Genomic DNA, 17,497 nt, shown 5'->3' with positions numbered 1-17,497 from the left:
ACAGGTACACTTTCGCATTTATGATATTAGTATGGAAGTATAATATTGCACGGAAATTAAAGTTTTTCAAGCGTTTGCTGACTCAATAGTGTCTTGTGGGTATATTAAACAGTCAATAGTATATTAATATTATATGTTGTAATGTAATATTAGAATAGCAGCACGGACTTATCGTATCATCTTAAATAACTTTGAAATTGGGAACTATAACAATTATGGATTATGGAATCTATCATATCATTTAATTGAGGTTCCTGGTAATATTTTTATTATGCGTTAAATTCTTCAAACTGGTATTTAGTTGTAAGACGACATATTATATCATATTCCAAGTCAAAAATGTTAATGTTAGATGTCTGAGCTCCTACATTTCATGTTTCTCAATCATTGAATAAGGTTTCAAGTAAAATAATATACTCATAAATTGTACATTAATGTCATGGGTACTCCTAACATTAGAACATTTTTAAGTATTAAAAAATGTTGTCGAAATTCTAGACAAAAAAGTAGTTATGTGAATTGTGAAGTTTTTTTTACTAAAACGTACTTTCCTCTTCATGGATTTCGTGTAAAGAAATATATTATAAGTAGAATACATGGTTTAAATATAAAGTTATAAATTATTATAAAATCTTCTTAACAGATCTAAAAATCATCACATTCAAATAGGTTGGTTATTGTCCAAGAAGTGTTATAAGCATAAAGATAAAAAGGTAGTGTGTAGAATTTTCTGTCGAGTAGAAAATAGATTACTTTATCTTTATCTGAGTGAATTCGAACTTTTATGAACTATAACGACTGTTACTCAGAAACTCTTCACTGACAGATCTAACCAAATCTGATACGACATTTCTTAAGTGAACTTTGAAAATTCCGTATTAATTTACCTTAAAGGTTTTATTGAAATACACATTGCCTGTTAACTGGATCATACAATAATAGTCTTACTTTTTTAGTTGAATAAAAATGTTATGTAAATTCAAAAGGTGCATAAAACTGTACCGAAATACATTCGATGAAAAAGCCATTCAACCGTTTACGGAAGCTCTACAATCGGTATATATAAGTTATATAAAGCTTCTTTATGCCTCCTTAAATTTTCAACATCGCCCGTCGTATAAGGGCAAGTAGGTATGTAACCATCCGTTTTCGCAAATAAGGTCCGTTTTTTCGCCGCACCATCTTTGGTTGCATTTATAAGGAAACCCGGTTTTCGTGAAAGGTACGGAATACGGTACATAAGTGTGTGATTGTGTGAACTCTATAGTCCAAACGGCAAATCGTGGCACAAAACTTCATAAAATATGTCAAAACATGTATAAAATTTTGTGCATCGATATTTTGATTGTAGGAGTAAGTAGAGTATGTAATATATTTATAATGAGAAGATTTATTGTAAAAAACTGTAGCTAGTGAGTAGCAAAAGTTATTGTTACGGGCAATTTACGAACAAGATAATTGCAAGCTTTCAATAAAAACCGACAGGATAAATTACATAATTCATTCATGTGCTGCCGTAGAGAAAATTTATTGATGGGGTAGAGGAACACGTGATTGACCAAGAATATTATGTAATATGTTGTAATTAACCTAGATATTATGTTGCCATCCAATATACTGTCAAAAAATATATTGGATTTATTTAAAGTAATTTAATATTAAGATGACACAGGTGTAGGTTAGAAAAATTTTAATGTTTCAAAAAGCAACACAAAAATGAAAATAGTAAATAGCAATTTAACCATCGTGTACTTTTACTTTTCGTTATTTGGTTAAAAATCTAGGCAAGTTGAAATATGCGAAAGTGTGACTTGTGCACTGATATCTTGGGTGCTATTGGTCTGGAGGTCCTTTTAGTCCAGGGAAAGGATTTACAATAGTTATGATTTCTGCAAGCGTACTTAACGAATACGCGAACGAAGTTACAGCTAGTTTATCATAAAAATCTTTCGCGAAGTACACGTGTAATTACTTTTTAAATTGTTCCTCGGAATTGAGTTTCGAACTGAAATATTTCGACAGCAAGAAGTCGTTTTGGGACGTGACCATAAATTACCTGTAAGGGGCAGACAAAAAACATTTCCTACTTTAACGGGAGTAAGTTATGCCGTAATGAAGTCGCATCTGCCCTGTCACCCTCCCTACCATGCTTCATACCAATTATATAATGCCCTAAATATTTTTTATGAGCCCATGGTGTCCCACTGCAAGCAAAGGCCTCCTCAAAGGTCTCTCCTAAGTCCTAAATATCATTAGGTTTTTTGTCCTTTAAAAATCGGTAATTATAATGCTCTTAAATCCTAAACAGAAACAGTTTTAAAATGATATTTTCAAGTTGCCTTAAAGAAAAAAGGTAATTCGTAAATGAGCTGATTTTGATATTACTCTTAAAATTTTCATCAATTCACCATCATCTGCTTTCACAATATTGGGGTTAGTACCTACTTATCTTAAAACGTTTCTTCAATTCAGATACTCTCAAACTTTTTATCTTTCAGCTTCCCAACCAATAAGTTGTATATACGTCTGGTGATTTATTTCCCGCCAAAATATGTGCTGGGTGGACATTTTTTTGTATCGAGGGACCTTTCGAGTAGCGTCCGACGATTAAACTGATATGGTGGCTGCGTTCCGTTGCGGACGGTAGTTGGTTCGGAAAAATAATAAATTTTTTACTTTTTTTATTTACAAAAATGCTGCACCGATACTTTTAAAGTTTCTTTTGTTTTTTGTACCGATAAAAGATAACAATGTCACGAAAGTTGTCAACAAAGAGCGGGCTGTTATACTTTTTTGATTTTCGTAGAAGTTTCACATAGTATGTTAAGTATAAGTTTTTTATGTTTTAAAATGTGATATGTTTACTAACCTAAATTAATCTAGTAAGTAAACTACCACGTTTCAATCAGTATTTTGTTGCAGATACGAGATATTAAAACCATTAACAAAGTTTCAGATGAGATATCATACTAAGTACATAAATATGATATAAATCATCAAAAAAGAAACAACAAATAAGTGCGTATGTAAAGCCGCGGAATACTAGTAGTAATGAAGACGGCCCTTTATAAACGCTATTCCGCTGTGAAAGAAAAATGAAGTTATATCTTTAATTTATTAGGTAGCCGTCATCGGCGTAGATTACTCGCTAAACACTAGTTATCTTTAAAATAAATAACGACCCTTTAATACGGTAATGAATAAAATGTAATTTATAATTTTCTTTTACTTATGGTCTCACTACACGTCAGTCGACTAATGTGATATCCATGTTGTTTCGTTTTGTAACCGCCGCTATCGCGCACCAGACATCTGTATCAGTGGCACACCGACCCAATAGCTTTATATTAAAACCTTATTTATTACTCGGACCTCTTTTGAATTTGGAATAAAGAGTTTTGTTTTTAATTTTATACTGCCAAATGCACAAAGGCTGTTGATTTGGTTTATTAGTTTCTTTTTTCTTGGGTAGTAAATTGAAAAAGGTAGTAGGAAACTTAGTTTTTGAGACGAATGAGTAATTAAATAATGGATATAATAATTATATTCTATAACTTTTTTTTTATATCTATGGACGCTTCACACCACGCCAGTCTGGCCCCGTGCTAAGTACCTAAAGGACTTGTGTTACAGGTACCAGACAACGGAAATTTTATACTATACTTTTATACTATACATATTATATTTAAGATTTTTATTATATCATACACATATTTAATACACATCCAGACCCGGGAACATTGAAAACTTTTTTGTTCCGTCGGCGGGATTCGAACCCGCGACCCCCGGCTTGAGCTACCAACGCGCTCACCACTGAGCCACAGAGGTCGTCATAACTACATATCATTAATATCAAAATATCCATAAAATACTATTATTAGAAGTCTTCGAGACACCATATTATTTCCAGGTGCCAGCTAGGATAAGACCTCGTCTCACGGCCGAGGTAATAGATACTTTCTTTGTGGTGTACCTTTTTTGTTTATTTCCGTTTTATTTACTGCGATCCCATTGCAGATTTTTATCAATGGACGTCCGGACAGAACCATTTCTTAGTATGAATTTCTAACTTAAAAATCTTTTTTCCCGAGCCGTATAATCCATAAAATAAATGATCACTAAAATACGACATTTTATTCGCGACAAAATTCGTGTTGATATTTTAGTCGTTCTTTAAGTTGTCTCATGCTGCGTACGTTGTAATATATTCCATGTATTTTGATATTGATGTCTATCTTTACGTTTTGGAGTAATAACATGAAATATGAGCGGTATCAGGTTAAGTGGTCGGTAGCGCCCCCTACCGGTTCTTACGCGTCGAATAAATTAATCGAATGTTAGACATAATAATTGTTTATATTTCAATTCTAATGCATTAGAACACCTATCGACCGCGCAGCGGGGTCTTCTATAAGATGATACTCGGACATCTTATCTACGATATTAATAGTCGTGTTAATAAAAAATAAAAAGAACTTATCGAACCTTGTTTTTGCCTCAAGTTTGGCCAATTAGAGATGTTTCCCTCAAATTCTAATTTAAGATGTTGGAGTGATTTGAGACTGAAACGCACGAGGAAGTTTTGAAACTATTAATAGTACTCGGCGAGGCGGTATCCACTCTTATGTTGACACAGCTTTAGCCAAGTTTTACATGAACAGCACTTGCTCGGTACAGATAAGCATACAACATAATATGATTAAGAAGTTAGGTTGCTACGACAGGGCGTCTTAAATTTAATATGACTGCAAGTTTTTAGTATGGAGAGTTTCGCGGGAGAAGCATATATTATAGAGCAACCCTGCTTTACGATGATTATGAATTCCAGTTGCTAGAATCCTTTCAGGTCTTCTTGACCCTAAACTATTTGTGTTCCTAAGCCGTATGCTCCTCAGAATAGCCCGTCCATTGTGCAATAGTATGACTCGGATGTTTTACTACTGTCATTTAACCTTCTCGTTTTTGCATCATCATCCAAAGGACAATAACGACAGGTATAAAAAATTTAGTGGCCACCGGACGGAGCTATCGCATAGGAAATCTCCGTTTTTTTACCGACCTTACATGAATGGTGTGTACGATTTATGGGATCGCAATGATCTTTTTATGGCCCACCCGCCCTTTTTTATAATTTTTTTCCCCATCCTGTACGTTATCTGCGTACATTTTGTGTCTCAATCTATTAATAATGTCTTATTTGAGGACGCGCCCGCCGATGTAACGTGTCGATAACTCGATGAAGCCCGAAACTTTTTTGCCCCGGCCCTAAATAGCCGGGTGATATATTCGGTTCATTTTACACATTCCCATGGCGAGTTCGAGTGCCATTTAGGTATTCAGAAATTCTCTTGTATGCAAATACTCGTCTGTTTAGCAAGAGACCGTATCGCCTAGGCTTTGCACGAGCGCCCGAAGCGGTCGCGTGGCCACCAGCGTAGGATGAGCCGTCCTCGGACCTAGTTTCTTCGGTCGTTTTTGAGTCATCGTAGTTATTGTGTGTGCACGGAGGTCTTAATTGTTTTGTCGGCGGCGTTATCGCAGCCGGCGGGTGCGTAAATCATGTCAGGCAAATACAAACGTTCCGTCAACGCGGCGAATCTCGACTGCGATCGGTGTGGGACCACCTTTATTATGTTCTAGTCAACTGGTCAAGGTATGGCGGTATGTTACTAAGAATTTTATTATAACTAAAATAGTTGAAATACTAATTAAAATTTTAATTAACAAAACGGAATGTGTATCGATATTACAAAGTATTATGAAATGTACGGAAGCGTACGGCTCCGATTTTATTTTACTTCGCAAAATTCAAAGTTTAAAATCAATGAATGGTTTAATAACTGAAGTAAATTATTTAATTGATATAATTTGTTAGTGTCTAAAAAATGGAGTAGGCACTAATATTATTAACTTCGATGATCGATGATAACTTCGATGATTATAGTCATGCAAAATTAAGCTATGCGTAGTTAATATTCTTGCATGAGCTACAGACCACATGGGCAGAGTAGACAGACATGGGTAGCTGAATGTTATGACCGAATGTTATGTCAGACCGAATTAAATGTATAGAAAGAGTTATACGAATTAGACAATTGAGGGTTGTTTTTTATTATTTTTCCAGTGGACCGATCACATCCAGAACAAGTAGTGAAGTTAGATATCAACTGTACATTATAATTGGGTGTGCATGTAAATGAAATTGCCTCAGTATAAACGACGTGTAGTATCTTGGTATTTATTTAATCTGTACACTCTGTAAGTATAAAGCATATTGGTAGTACGGGAGCCCTAGAACAATATTCTTTTATTACTATCAAGCAAATTTTTTGTGAGTAGCTTCATTTTGATAAGACGAACAACATTTTATTTGCGAAAAATCTCGAAAGTGTTAGTTAACATAGATAGAAAGGATTTCATACTTTGAATTGATGGTCCTAAAATATGGACTGTTTTATTTGTAGGACAATGTTACTCTTAAATTATATGACTATTAATCTATCAATATACAAAAATTAGGTCGTTAGGGTTCCGTTATAGGGTTCTGTAATCAACAAAACTTGCTTGACTAACGGAACCCTAACAAGCAGATTTTTTGTATTTTGTCATTTGTTCTTGGGCTCCCGTACTATTGTTACTTGTTCGATTAAATCTGTTTGCTAACAAACTACAAAATGGTGGGGCTCTTGATTGAGACACGACAGTTTTAAGACAGTTGCTTTACAAAACACATGATGCACACACACAACACAAATTATATTTTGTATTTCAAATTACAATGCCTAAAGACTGTCGTATTTCAAATGACCAATAGTTTTAAACGTTGCATTAAAATGGTAAAAATAGAGTAATGAATTTGGACATCATTTTTGTTGGCTCAATAGCCTATGTTATAGAGCAATTGGAATACTGAGGTTGGTAATATTTTTCTTACTTACTCGTCTATGTACAATAGTTAATCGAGATTAATCCTCAGTTCCCGTAATATTGTGAGCAAAATGGAGCGTGTAGTGTTGACGTTAACGACCGTAGTGGCAGTAAAGTTGCGAACGGGTAATTACTAGTACTAATTGCGCGGCTTTTAGCACGAGTTGCCGCAATATCGATCAGAGAATTACATCTGCCGATAAACAGATGGTATGCGGAAAATTTTGGTTAGCAATTTTGGCTAGTAAATGAAAATTCTGGCTAAAGTAAATAATGGAAAATTTTAGACTTTTTGTCTATGTTGTTGAGTATTTGTATACATAATTGTTTGAGTTTTCCTTATAACTTGAGAATAAACTTGTAGGTTTCCCGGTTTCCGTTCGGAAAAAAATCTTAGGAATTATACATTCTTATAGGATGGCGATATTTTTTGTTCAAAAATAGATGATTAGTCAGTAGTTAGTTGTAGTGACATGTCTCTTTTACAATTATTGTAAAGTGTTTTCTTAATTTGTAATAATCTTTAGAGATGGATAAATTAAGCGGAGTGTAAACATTGGTCTGATATTTAGCCCCTATTAGATTTGGTAAATTTGAGCTTTACTGATGTAATTTTTTGGCTACGTGCTAGTTATTAGGTTTTTAGACTTGTCTTATTTTTAAATACAGTGGATAAATTGTATGATATACAACAGCAAAATCTATCTATTCATTTCCACAGTGGCAGTTAGGTCATCGTAATACCTGAAATAAAGCCTAGAAGATTATGCTAAATCGGGAGAATTAACCCTAGTGTTTATGTTTAGACTTCAGTGTGTTATTACCAATATTTGAACTGCTTATATTTTATCGGCGATCCTAGTGGCCATTAAAATGACGTTCGAGCGGATATTTCTGTCGTTGGTATGTCGCAAAGTAAAGTGAGAAATTGTAACACAAAAAGAAAATGTTTCGCTATACCTTGTAGGTTAAAGCTATACCTAACTTAGTAGATTTTAACCTACTAGGTGTAGTGAAAATAATACTACTAGAAACAGACTAGGTACAGTAGTTTTAATTTACCAGGTATAATAAAAACAGAAATGGGTAACTGTTTTTTTTTAATTAAAAACTTGCCGTTTTATTGATTCGTGGAAAAACCACGAATCAATAAAACGGCAAGGTGTGAAGGTAATTAACGCAAAATGATTTATATCAACTCGTTTATCATTTGAAACCATAACTTCAATTTGCTAAATTATATCCGTGGCGAATGCGCGTGGCGAATTTCTATTTACGCTGGTTTTTGTATTTATATAACGCTTTAAGATTTGTATTGACTAAACGTTTTAATCAAAAACGGAAACAAACATTGGAAACATTTAAATAATTGTAAAATATCACAAACTTTTTTGCTACACTCTATTTCGATGTAGTTTGCGTTTTTAATTAATGGGTTACTATTTTTAGTATCTGTATCTGCAGATGTAAAATATTATGAATTATAAACCTTTATGAACTGAATTTAAAAAAGAAAAATATTATGCCACAGTTAAATAAAAACCTTATCGTCTAAAATCAAGGTTCTTATTTGTCATTTATGTACAATTATTAATTTCGTAGCATTCGTAAGTATTTTAACAAATAAATTTAGCATTTAGCAGCATGACTTTTCGTACCAGATCTGAATCCGGAGTACTTGGACATTGGTTTCCGTGGCGGTGGCGCTCTGGGGTCCACCTCGCGCACCAAGAGAATGAGGACCAGCTTCAAGCACCATCAGCTGAGGACCATGAAGTCCTATTTCGCCATCAACCACAACCCAGACGCGAAAGACCTGAAGCAACTCAGCCAGAAGACCGGTCTACCGAAACGAGTTCTACAGGTAATATTACAGGCATTTATAATTTAAAACATATTTTATATGGTATGTATTTAGTGTATTTTAGGTTAAGTCGATATAAGGCTCGCTAGCGATGTGCGATTTGATTGATTTGCTCTGCGAATTGGTGCTGTGTAAATGATCTTTGACTAGCAGGTTCTAGAACTTCCGGCCTACCGTCCACGTCTAAAAGGTAAATTGGTTTATTATTTATTAGACTAATGTTGGCCCTCCCAAGATCAGGTAAGTATTTTTTCTCTTTTAATATAAACTTATCTTCATCCCAAGTTTCTAAAGCACGCTCTAAAGTTATGTCACTTTTCTTTTAAAATATAATAATCATTTCAGTGTCGTATAAATCATAATTTAAGAAAAAATAAACAAAATATATATACAAATTAAAGTTGCTGTTGTGTTAAGAATAATAAAATGGAAAACATATTAATATAACTATTTAGAATCAGCAAATAATAAATAACTAGTACGCTGTAGATTTTAGCAAGATTATTACAGATTTTATAAAATATGATTAAAAATTATAAATAATGTGATCAAATGAAATATTTTTATATAATTAGCATAACCGGACTTTGTATATTTTACTATGCATTACTTTTTATTGCTAATTGAGATTTCGAAGGCATATTATAACATTTTAATCAATATTCTAAAATTATATTGGATCCAACCAATATTAGATAACTAATTTGAGCAAATAGATTCTAGACCTAATGACAAAATAGTAAGATAGAACAAAGAAAAGCCAGATTTTTTATTTTAGATAAAAATTACTGATTGTTTAATTCTGAATAATCAGAATGCTTTGATGTTGGTTTGGTATGTAATGAAATTAATACTATTTTGTACTTTTATCATACTGAGGCAGCAATGAAATCAAATCAAATCTGTATTTAAAATATAATGTTATTGTAACACCGTTCAGCAGAATCTACAGATTTTGCGAGGAAATAAAATTTACGTTTAAAAACAAATCAGCTATGTTTTGTTTATACTACACAGAAAAAACCTTTTGTAACGCGCGCGTTGTCAAAAGTTCATTCAAAGAGCAAACAGTTACATAGAGTGGTCTAATAGGTAGTGAACACCGCGGGCTATTTCAGTACTTAGAGCCTCATATTGGCCCTAATATGCGGCACTTTAATGTGGACCTGAGGATGCCTCCAAAAGGATCCCTCTTTGTTTCCCTAATTACTGCCATTTAGCGTCCTCTCGTAAAGCGTCTATTATGTTTTCTACGTGTTTGTTCGATGTACGATTGCTTTTGTATTTGTTCGTCGGGTCAAAGTTGAAAGTTTTTTAGCCGATAGGCTTCTTCTGAAGGAGCTTTTATAGATAGGATTCTTCAAAATAAGGGAAGCTGATAATAATAGTTTTGTAGGAACTCTTTGTCACTAATAAATAGTTTTAGCTTCACCGTACCGTTAGCCAAAATGGCCTATGGGCAATGGGCATACTTTTATGGTAAAGCATTTAAATAATATATTTTTTTAATAAAAAACAATCTCGATCCACATACACACCAATAGGTCATATAATACAACATAATGGTAGTACTCACATAATATATTAATAAATATATGTATCGGCGACATCTTACATTCCCTTGTATCGGGAACGAGATAGCTATACCCAATTACTGTTCAAAATCATTTTACCTCCACCATGACCTCTATGGCGAAGACGTAAGGATCGTTTTATTGTAACAGTTTTCCATGTATATCTATGTACGCCCTCCGAGTCCGCTTCATATTGATCGCGATTTTTGTGGCGAAAAAGCCTCGTTTTCGTTTTGTTCACCGCTCCCGTGATTTGATAACATCAGTTATTCAGTAAATTCGGACTTAAAACTTTATTATTATTTGGAAATTCTCTCTCAGCAACTTAATCGAGATTTTTGTAGAGCCCTATTTATATCGAGTTAATTTTATACTGCACAATTGAAAGTAAGTTAACCCATCAATCAATTGAAAATCTATTGTGCCTACGATACCCACAATGGAGGTGTTAAGTAATTAAAAATATGTTTTTACTATTTCTACCATTACTTGATAATTAGTATGATACTAACATAATATTGAAATAGTCCCACAAATGAAAAAGTATGATACATACAAGAGAACTATCATGACAACCAACGAACCCAATTTTGAAAGATCCGTTTAGTTTAGATAGAATTTATTCCACCTGATCACCACTTCATTATTATCTTTTCTTAGTAATCACCAAATTGAATTTTGCTTCTCTATCTCTACATCTTAAAACAATCTTTTCTCATTAGGACTTTAGGAGGATACACTAGAGCCGTTTTTCCATACAAACATTGTCCCCTGCTTCCTCCCTGGATAATGCCGGTAGAGTAGAAAACAAATTTGGCTAAATTATACAAAAAATAAACATAGGAACACAGCCTTGCTTTAATAATTTTAAAATGAAAAAAGTACCTACTCAAATCGGTAAAGTTTTGGAGAAGAAATCAGGGGACAACGAATCGTTGATTTTCTGCAGTTGTCTCTATCGCGCTCTGAGGTAAGGGAGACAGCAATAGATATAACAAAAAAAAAAATATTCGTGTTCGTGTGTCAATGCAAAACGCTTTACTTCTCTAATCCCTTTACCTACATTCTCTCTTTTATTAATAAATATATTTACGTACCTACCGTATAGTGTAATAATTGTGCCACCGAAGCAAACGTCTTTGAATCGTTATCCGCTGTATATATTTAGGTAAAATGTACTTTTAGGTTTCCGTAGCCAAATGGCAAAAAACGGAACCCTTATAGATTTTTATAAGTAAAAGGTGTAAAATGCTTATAAAATCCTAAAACTTGATTATTATTTTTTGAATTTCGAACAAATTCAGAATGTGCATTGAATTATTAGTTGTTCCCTAATTGGTGTGCGTCAGGGCGCATGCGCGGGGCACATATCTCTCGCCGTCCTCGGCCGTGATTTGTCACCCGAGCCACTTCTTATAGCACACTGAAAAATGGCCCCGCTTCGAGTGGCTGTAATTAGACGATTGAAAAACTGCCGTGTTTTAGTGAACTTGTAAGTAGGGGTTTAACTGATAAAGTTATACTACTATACATATTAGGAATACGGATTGCTGTTACGTGATTGTGAAATTTGGTTAAGTATGTATAAAATACATAATATCTTTTTCGTATCTGTCTACATTTTGTATTCAGATTTCAAACTACGTAAAAAAAAAATACAGATATTAATACAAAGTCTAATAAATTTACTCACAAAAATGATAAAGGCTACAAAAAAATCCAAAACAATTTCACGTTCCAAATCTAAATTAAATTGCGTCTATATTTAAATGAAAAACGTTTCCGAGGATATAAAGACGCGTCTTGACAGCACACAAATAACGCGGCGTCTCAGCCCCTGCAATTAGTAGCGGATGGTCACACCTCTACATTAGTACCGATATAATTTCACTCTAAGTACGTTCGGTGACAATAATAAATAACGTCGTTACATTGAATTATGACCGCTCGCCCTTTGTGTTAGAGCACATTCTTGCCCGTGACACGTTTTGAGATCACAATCAAACGCTCTAGTAATTAGTGCGAACGCATCGCCCCGAGTCGCTCGGTTGGGCAGATAATTTCCGCCGCGATTTCAAAAGGCGACCATTTGTCATTTAGTCGCGAGAACTCGCGCCGAGCGGACGTGCCGCCGCTCTGCTCTCCTAATTTATTCATATATTATTTATTTAAGGAAAACGGGACGATTAATCACATCTCCTAAATTTTTATTTACACGTCGGTGGAATGCGAGTTACTTTGATCGCGGTGGTCTCGAGCTTTGTAATGTTTGATTTATTTTATTGATCTAAGTAGATCTGATATTATAATACGATAAACAGAGAATTCTATTTAGAGGAATGGTGAAAATGAATAATGGATGTATTTCTTTTTGATGACTTATTATTGATGACAAGAACGGTAGCGCCGGAGCTTTTTTTTATTCCGAGCGCGTTGCATTCTTGTTTAATGACCTATGACTAGATTGCTACACATCTCATAATAAACTTCAATAAAATGATCACATTAAAATGGCTTTATTAAGCAGAATGTATGATAAAAATAAACATTTTCGGAATCACCAAAAATACAAACCCGAATTAAAAAACAACCAAACAAATACAAGTTATGTTGGTGGATAAAAACAATATTTACATCAGTACAAGCCGAGATATAAAGAAAAGAAAATATTGGTAGTACTCAATAGCTGATACAGCGTGTTCTTGTTTATACACGTACACACATTAATATTGGAGAGTACTCTATCACTGTCGGCCGAGAAACCCTGCTAGATTTATATCTACTACAAGAAATAGTTCCATTACACTACTCAGTTTTATTTCGTTTGATACGCTGCTACATGCATAAACTTGTACCTATGCTATGGGATAAACAAGTGAAATTGATTTTTGGTTTTCTACCTAGCTATGTTTTATTATGATCTGTATTTTAAAACGCATTTATAAAGGTGCTTTTACGTTTTTACTACGAGTTCCTTAAAATTGTTCTTGTTTGTTTTTTGTACCTATCTATATTTTGAAGTTAACAGTCAATTTTAATTATAATTTATAAATAAATATTAGTAATTAATATTGATTTATACCTACTTACAAATTTTATGCTTTCTCTTTTAATTTATTCGGTAAACCCTACGAATAATAAAAACTAACCCATAATTGGAATAAAAATAAGTTTATCGGGTCTGATTATGTCAAGGTCAAAGATTATACTTATTAAAATGTGTGAGCTTAAAAAACTGTTTATAATTAAAGTGAAAGTTACATTTGATTCGAGTTTTAAGAATTCTATTTTTTTGTATGAAAGTTGGTAAGTAACAGCTACTCTTTAAAACATAATAATATAATGTTCGGATAGGTACTAAAATGATTAGGGCCACATCTTTAGTGATAACATAATTAATTAATTAGACTTATGTAAATATATTATAATGGTTACATTATCATTTTTTTTCAAAAATACATACTTACTTAAATTAAAAATTATTTAAAATACTGATGACATAATATCAGATTTTTTAAAATTAAGCTGATATCTAAATAAACGTAATTTCCTAATTTAGCTTTTATAATTTGTTTTAGCTAGTGCAGACAATTAATACACACTTCATTTGTTATCATGGAAGATGTTAAGCAAATTGATGCAGGGTAAAAGACGAGACCTAAAACTATTTTCAAACGTCTGTCGGTGTTGCCATAACAAACGACTTGCCCGGTGAATGTATCATATTCGTAGGTGATACAGAAATAGACTGTTATTTTTATGGTAATTAAGATGTTTTCGAATGGATGGCGTTAGATGGTGGATGGATAGATTATAAAAATACTAGCCGATTTTCAAATTATAATTTTCAGTAGTGATTTTCGTTTAAATATATTTAAGCTCTACGTAATGTTATCAATAAAAGATCAATAGAAGACGACAAAATTATATTATTATCTAATCATATATTTCTAAATTCTCTGCAAAGACAAAAACCGGTTTGGCAAAAACGTAATAGGTACCACAAAAAATTAAAAAAAAAAAAAACTCTGAATGAAGCATTGAACTGGTCGCATCATTCATGACTCATGAGTGTGTTTTTTCTATGAGACCACCGTGAGGTATCGACGACTCCGCTGACGTGAGACCATCAATCCTCGCGTCAACTCCCGCGCTTTTCACTCATTTCTCATTTGAATACCTTTGACACTATCGCGGGACTTCTCATCTTACTAGATTTATGGATGTAGAGACAATTTTGTCTATGCTAGTCCTTTTTTAGGCCAAAATGTTACTTCTGTAGTCGCTTCAGGTGCAATACGAGTTGAATATGTCTCATAGATTATATTTAAATTGTACTACTAGTTTTTGAAAGCTATTAAATTAATATTTATCTTTTTATTGTCTGGTATATAATACTTTACCAATCTGAATTTTAAATCTGTCCTGGATTTATGAACTGAAAATTATTTTGGCATTAGGCAACATTTGTAGCGGCCATGACGCGGAGGCGGAGTCAATAGTACGGTTGCGCGCCATTGGCTATGGTAATTTGCGCGCAAGGAACGTTCGACGTTTGAATAATAGGTGACATTACATTTTTTCATTCATCTTTTGTTATCAAAAGCTAAAAACAAAGGACAAAAACAGTCTGTCGGAGAGTTCAAAGTTAGCCACATTTACTACTTTATCTTATTTTTAATAATTTTCATCTGATTCTAATTTTTAATCCTATTTTTAGTAAGCTTTTTAAGAGTGTTTTAAAATTCCTTTAATAAGCAAGCGTAGGCGAGTTTCGTTGAGTTATGTAAGTATGCTGTATGCAGCTTATTATTTATCTTTATATTGCGTAAATATAACAGTGCAAAATGATTTTATGAAATAGGATTGCACAGTATAAATTAATTCAGTAAAACTCCGCTGAACCTACTCCGTTTCACAGCAAAAAGAAGGTAACAATTCGCTATAAATTAACAATGTTGTAATTTATCGCCGAGATGGCGGAATAAGTACGTACTTATTTAAGCCAACGTAATGTCATAATGTATACAAAGGCGCATAAAAAAGAAATTTACATGCAATTCCAATAAAGGAATTGTTGTCTTTCAACAATATCATAATCTAATTAAAAATCCACCATGCCAAAGGTCACATAACTTTAGACGATATAACATTCTCCACTTTAATTACCTTTTTGCTCAAATTACACTTAATGATACTGCGTGAAATGCATGCTACGACTGTGATAGCGACAACGGCGAGGAATGCGAGGCGTTCACTCAGAACATCGCATCAAAAGGTGCCTGCTGAGTGTTGAGATTCAAATTCGCAAAAGAGGTATGTCGGCCATCTACATAATTTCAGATACTATCTCTCCTCGCCTGAACAGAACCCTCGAAATTGTTTCACGTGCGGCGGTGACGCATCCCGGGCGAGCGAGGCTTCCGCATCGAAATGCTAAACGGAAACTAATTAAACCGAATAATAAATACGAGGCGACTGTATATTTCGAGCTGAGCGCCTACTTTTTTGCGTCGTTTGTTTCGCCGCGCGACTCGTTTTCTTTTTATGGAGAGGCGACTTTTGCTCACGACATTTCAATGCGATTCGTTCGCATTATTCTGTGTGACGACACCAACCGGGGGTTTTTTGTTCGCAGGTGTGGTTCCAGAACGCGCGGGCCAAGTGGCGGCGAATGGTGACGAAGCAGGAAAACAAGATGGCGGAGAAATGCTCGCCGGACGCGTCCATGGAGATGGACATGTACCATGGGCCGATGGGCTCCATCCAGTCGCTGCCTCCCCACAGTCCGCCCTACAGCGTCATGGGGGGGCCGCCCAGCCCCAACTCCATGGACTGTCCGTAGCCCCAGTTTTGCGCCTTATGAGCGCTCTGCGGCTGAACATTGTGAGTGAGCCCGCACGGACGCAGCCGGCCTGCGCATATCCGAGTGTTGTGAGTGTATAGAAATGGACACCGTATTTATCTTCGAAACATTTCAGTTTTCATATTAATAAATTATTGTCATATTCCTACATGTAGCGATATAATAATCATTAGAGTAAAGTCCGTTTCCGCAAGCCTACTAGGCCAGTTGTAATAGGCTCAGAATTTTTTGTATCCGTCCATTTACAAGATGCTTTTGTAGTTCTTGTTTCGGACTGGACTAATAACAGTGATATTTATAAATAATAATAGGTATAATTGGCTTAATTATTAGTAGCACCGTTCTACATCACCCTGTATTATACATGGGGCACACTAAAAGTTTTTTTCTATTTGAGTTTTGACTGTTATATTTTTTTAAACGTTGCAACCTTCCTAGCAATATAAAAAAAATATGGCGGGAAATCATTTGTCAATTGTTTTTTACCACGCATCAAAGTTCTACGTACGCAACGAAATTGGAATTAGGTCGAAAAGATTTTAGAGCGATGATTTTTTATGATTTTAAAATTCTCTCTCTCCGCAAGACTGTGCTGCTCGTCTTCAAAATGCTTTTGGGAGGGAAGTGCCTTGTTTAAGCACCGTCAGGAGATGGTATATTGAATTTGAGAAAGGTCGAGTTTCTTTACATGACGAATTTCGTGAAGGGCGGCCTTCAACTGCCGTCAACGAAATTAATGTGGCTACTGTTAAGCGGCTAATTGAAGAAAACCTGTAGATTACCTATGAGACAATTTGAGGGCTATTGGGGATTGGTATGAGCCAAATTAAAAAAAAAATACACGAAGAATTGTGAGTTCGGAGACTTTGTTGTCGTTGGACCCCTCATGAACTGACAGCGGAGCAGAAGCGGGCTCGCGTGGAATGGTGCTCACAGATGCTACTGAACCGCGCCCACGGACATTCTAATGCTGTTTATGACAATTTCACAGGAGACGAAACATGGATTTGTTGTTTTCAACCCAAAAAAGAACAGCAATCTTGTGCGTGGGTGTTTGAAAATGAGAACTAACCAACAAAAGTGAGGCAGGCGAGAAACGTTGGTAAGAAAGTGATCGCGTTTTTTTTCTGAACTACGGATCCCATTTGTACAATTCCACTTGGAGATCAAAAGAGTTTTAATGCTGAGTGGTATTCTACTATTTGTTTGCCCAGGATATTAAAAAAGGTTCGCGAAAGGCGACCAAAAAGCCGCATTCTCCTACAC

General features: G+C 34.5%; 1 protein-coding gene across 3 annotated transcripts in view; it reads left to right on the top strand.

Annotated features, from left to right (window-relative positions):
• Window positions 1-16,589, top strand: part of LOC121739355 (protein apterous-like) — a 78,191-nt gene extending 61,602 nt beyond the window's left edge. For 2 of the 3 annotated variants that reach the window (XM_042131764.1, XM_042131762.1), the window contains exons 5-6: window positions 8,589-8,791; window positions 16,004-16,296. In XM_042131764.1, coding sequence (XP_041987698.1) covers window positions 8,589-8,791; window positions 16,004-16,210 — 410 coding nt within the window. In that variant the 3' untranslated portion in view covers window positions 16,211-16,296. Of the gene's footprint in view, window positions 1-8,588; window positions 8,792-16,003 lie in introns of all 3 variants that reach the window. The other variant, XM_042131765.1, reaches the window with a different exon arrangement.
• Window positions 16,590-17,497: the final 908 nt, after the last annotated feature.

This window comes from Aricia agestis, chromosome Z, assembly GCF_905147365.1.
Source record: "Aricia agestis chromosome Z, ilAriAges1.1, whole genome shotgun sequence".
Taxonomy (NCBI): domain Eukaryota; kingdom Metazoa; phylum Arthropoda; class Insecta; order Lepidoptera; family Lycaenidae; genus Aricia; species Aricia agestis.
The sequence above is the reverse complement of the archived record's forward strand: the minus strand, read 5'-3'. Positions and strand labels throughout refer to the sequence as shown.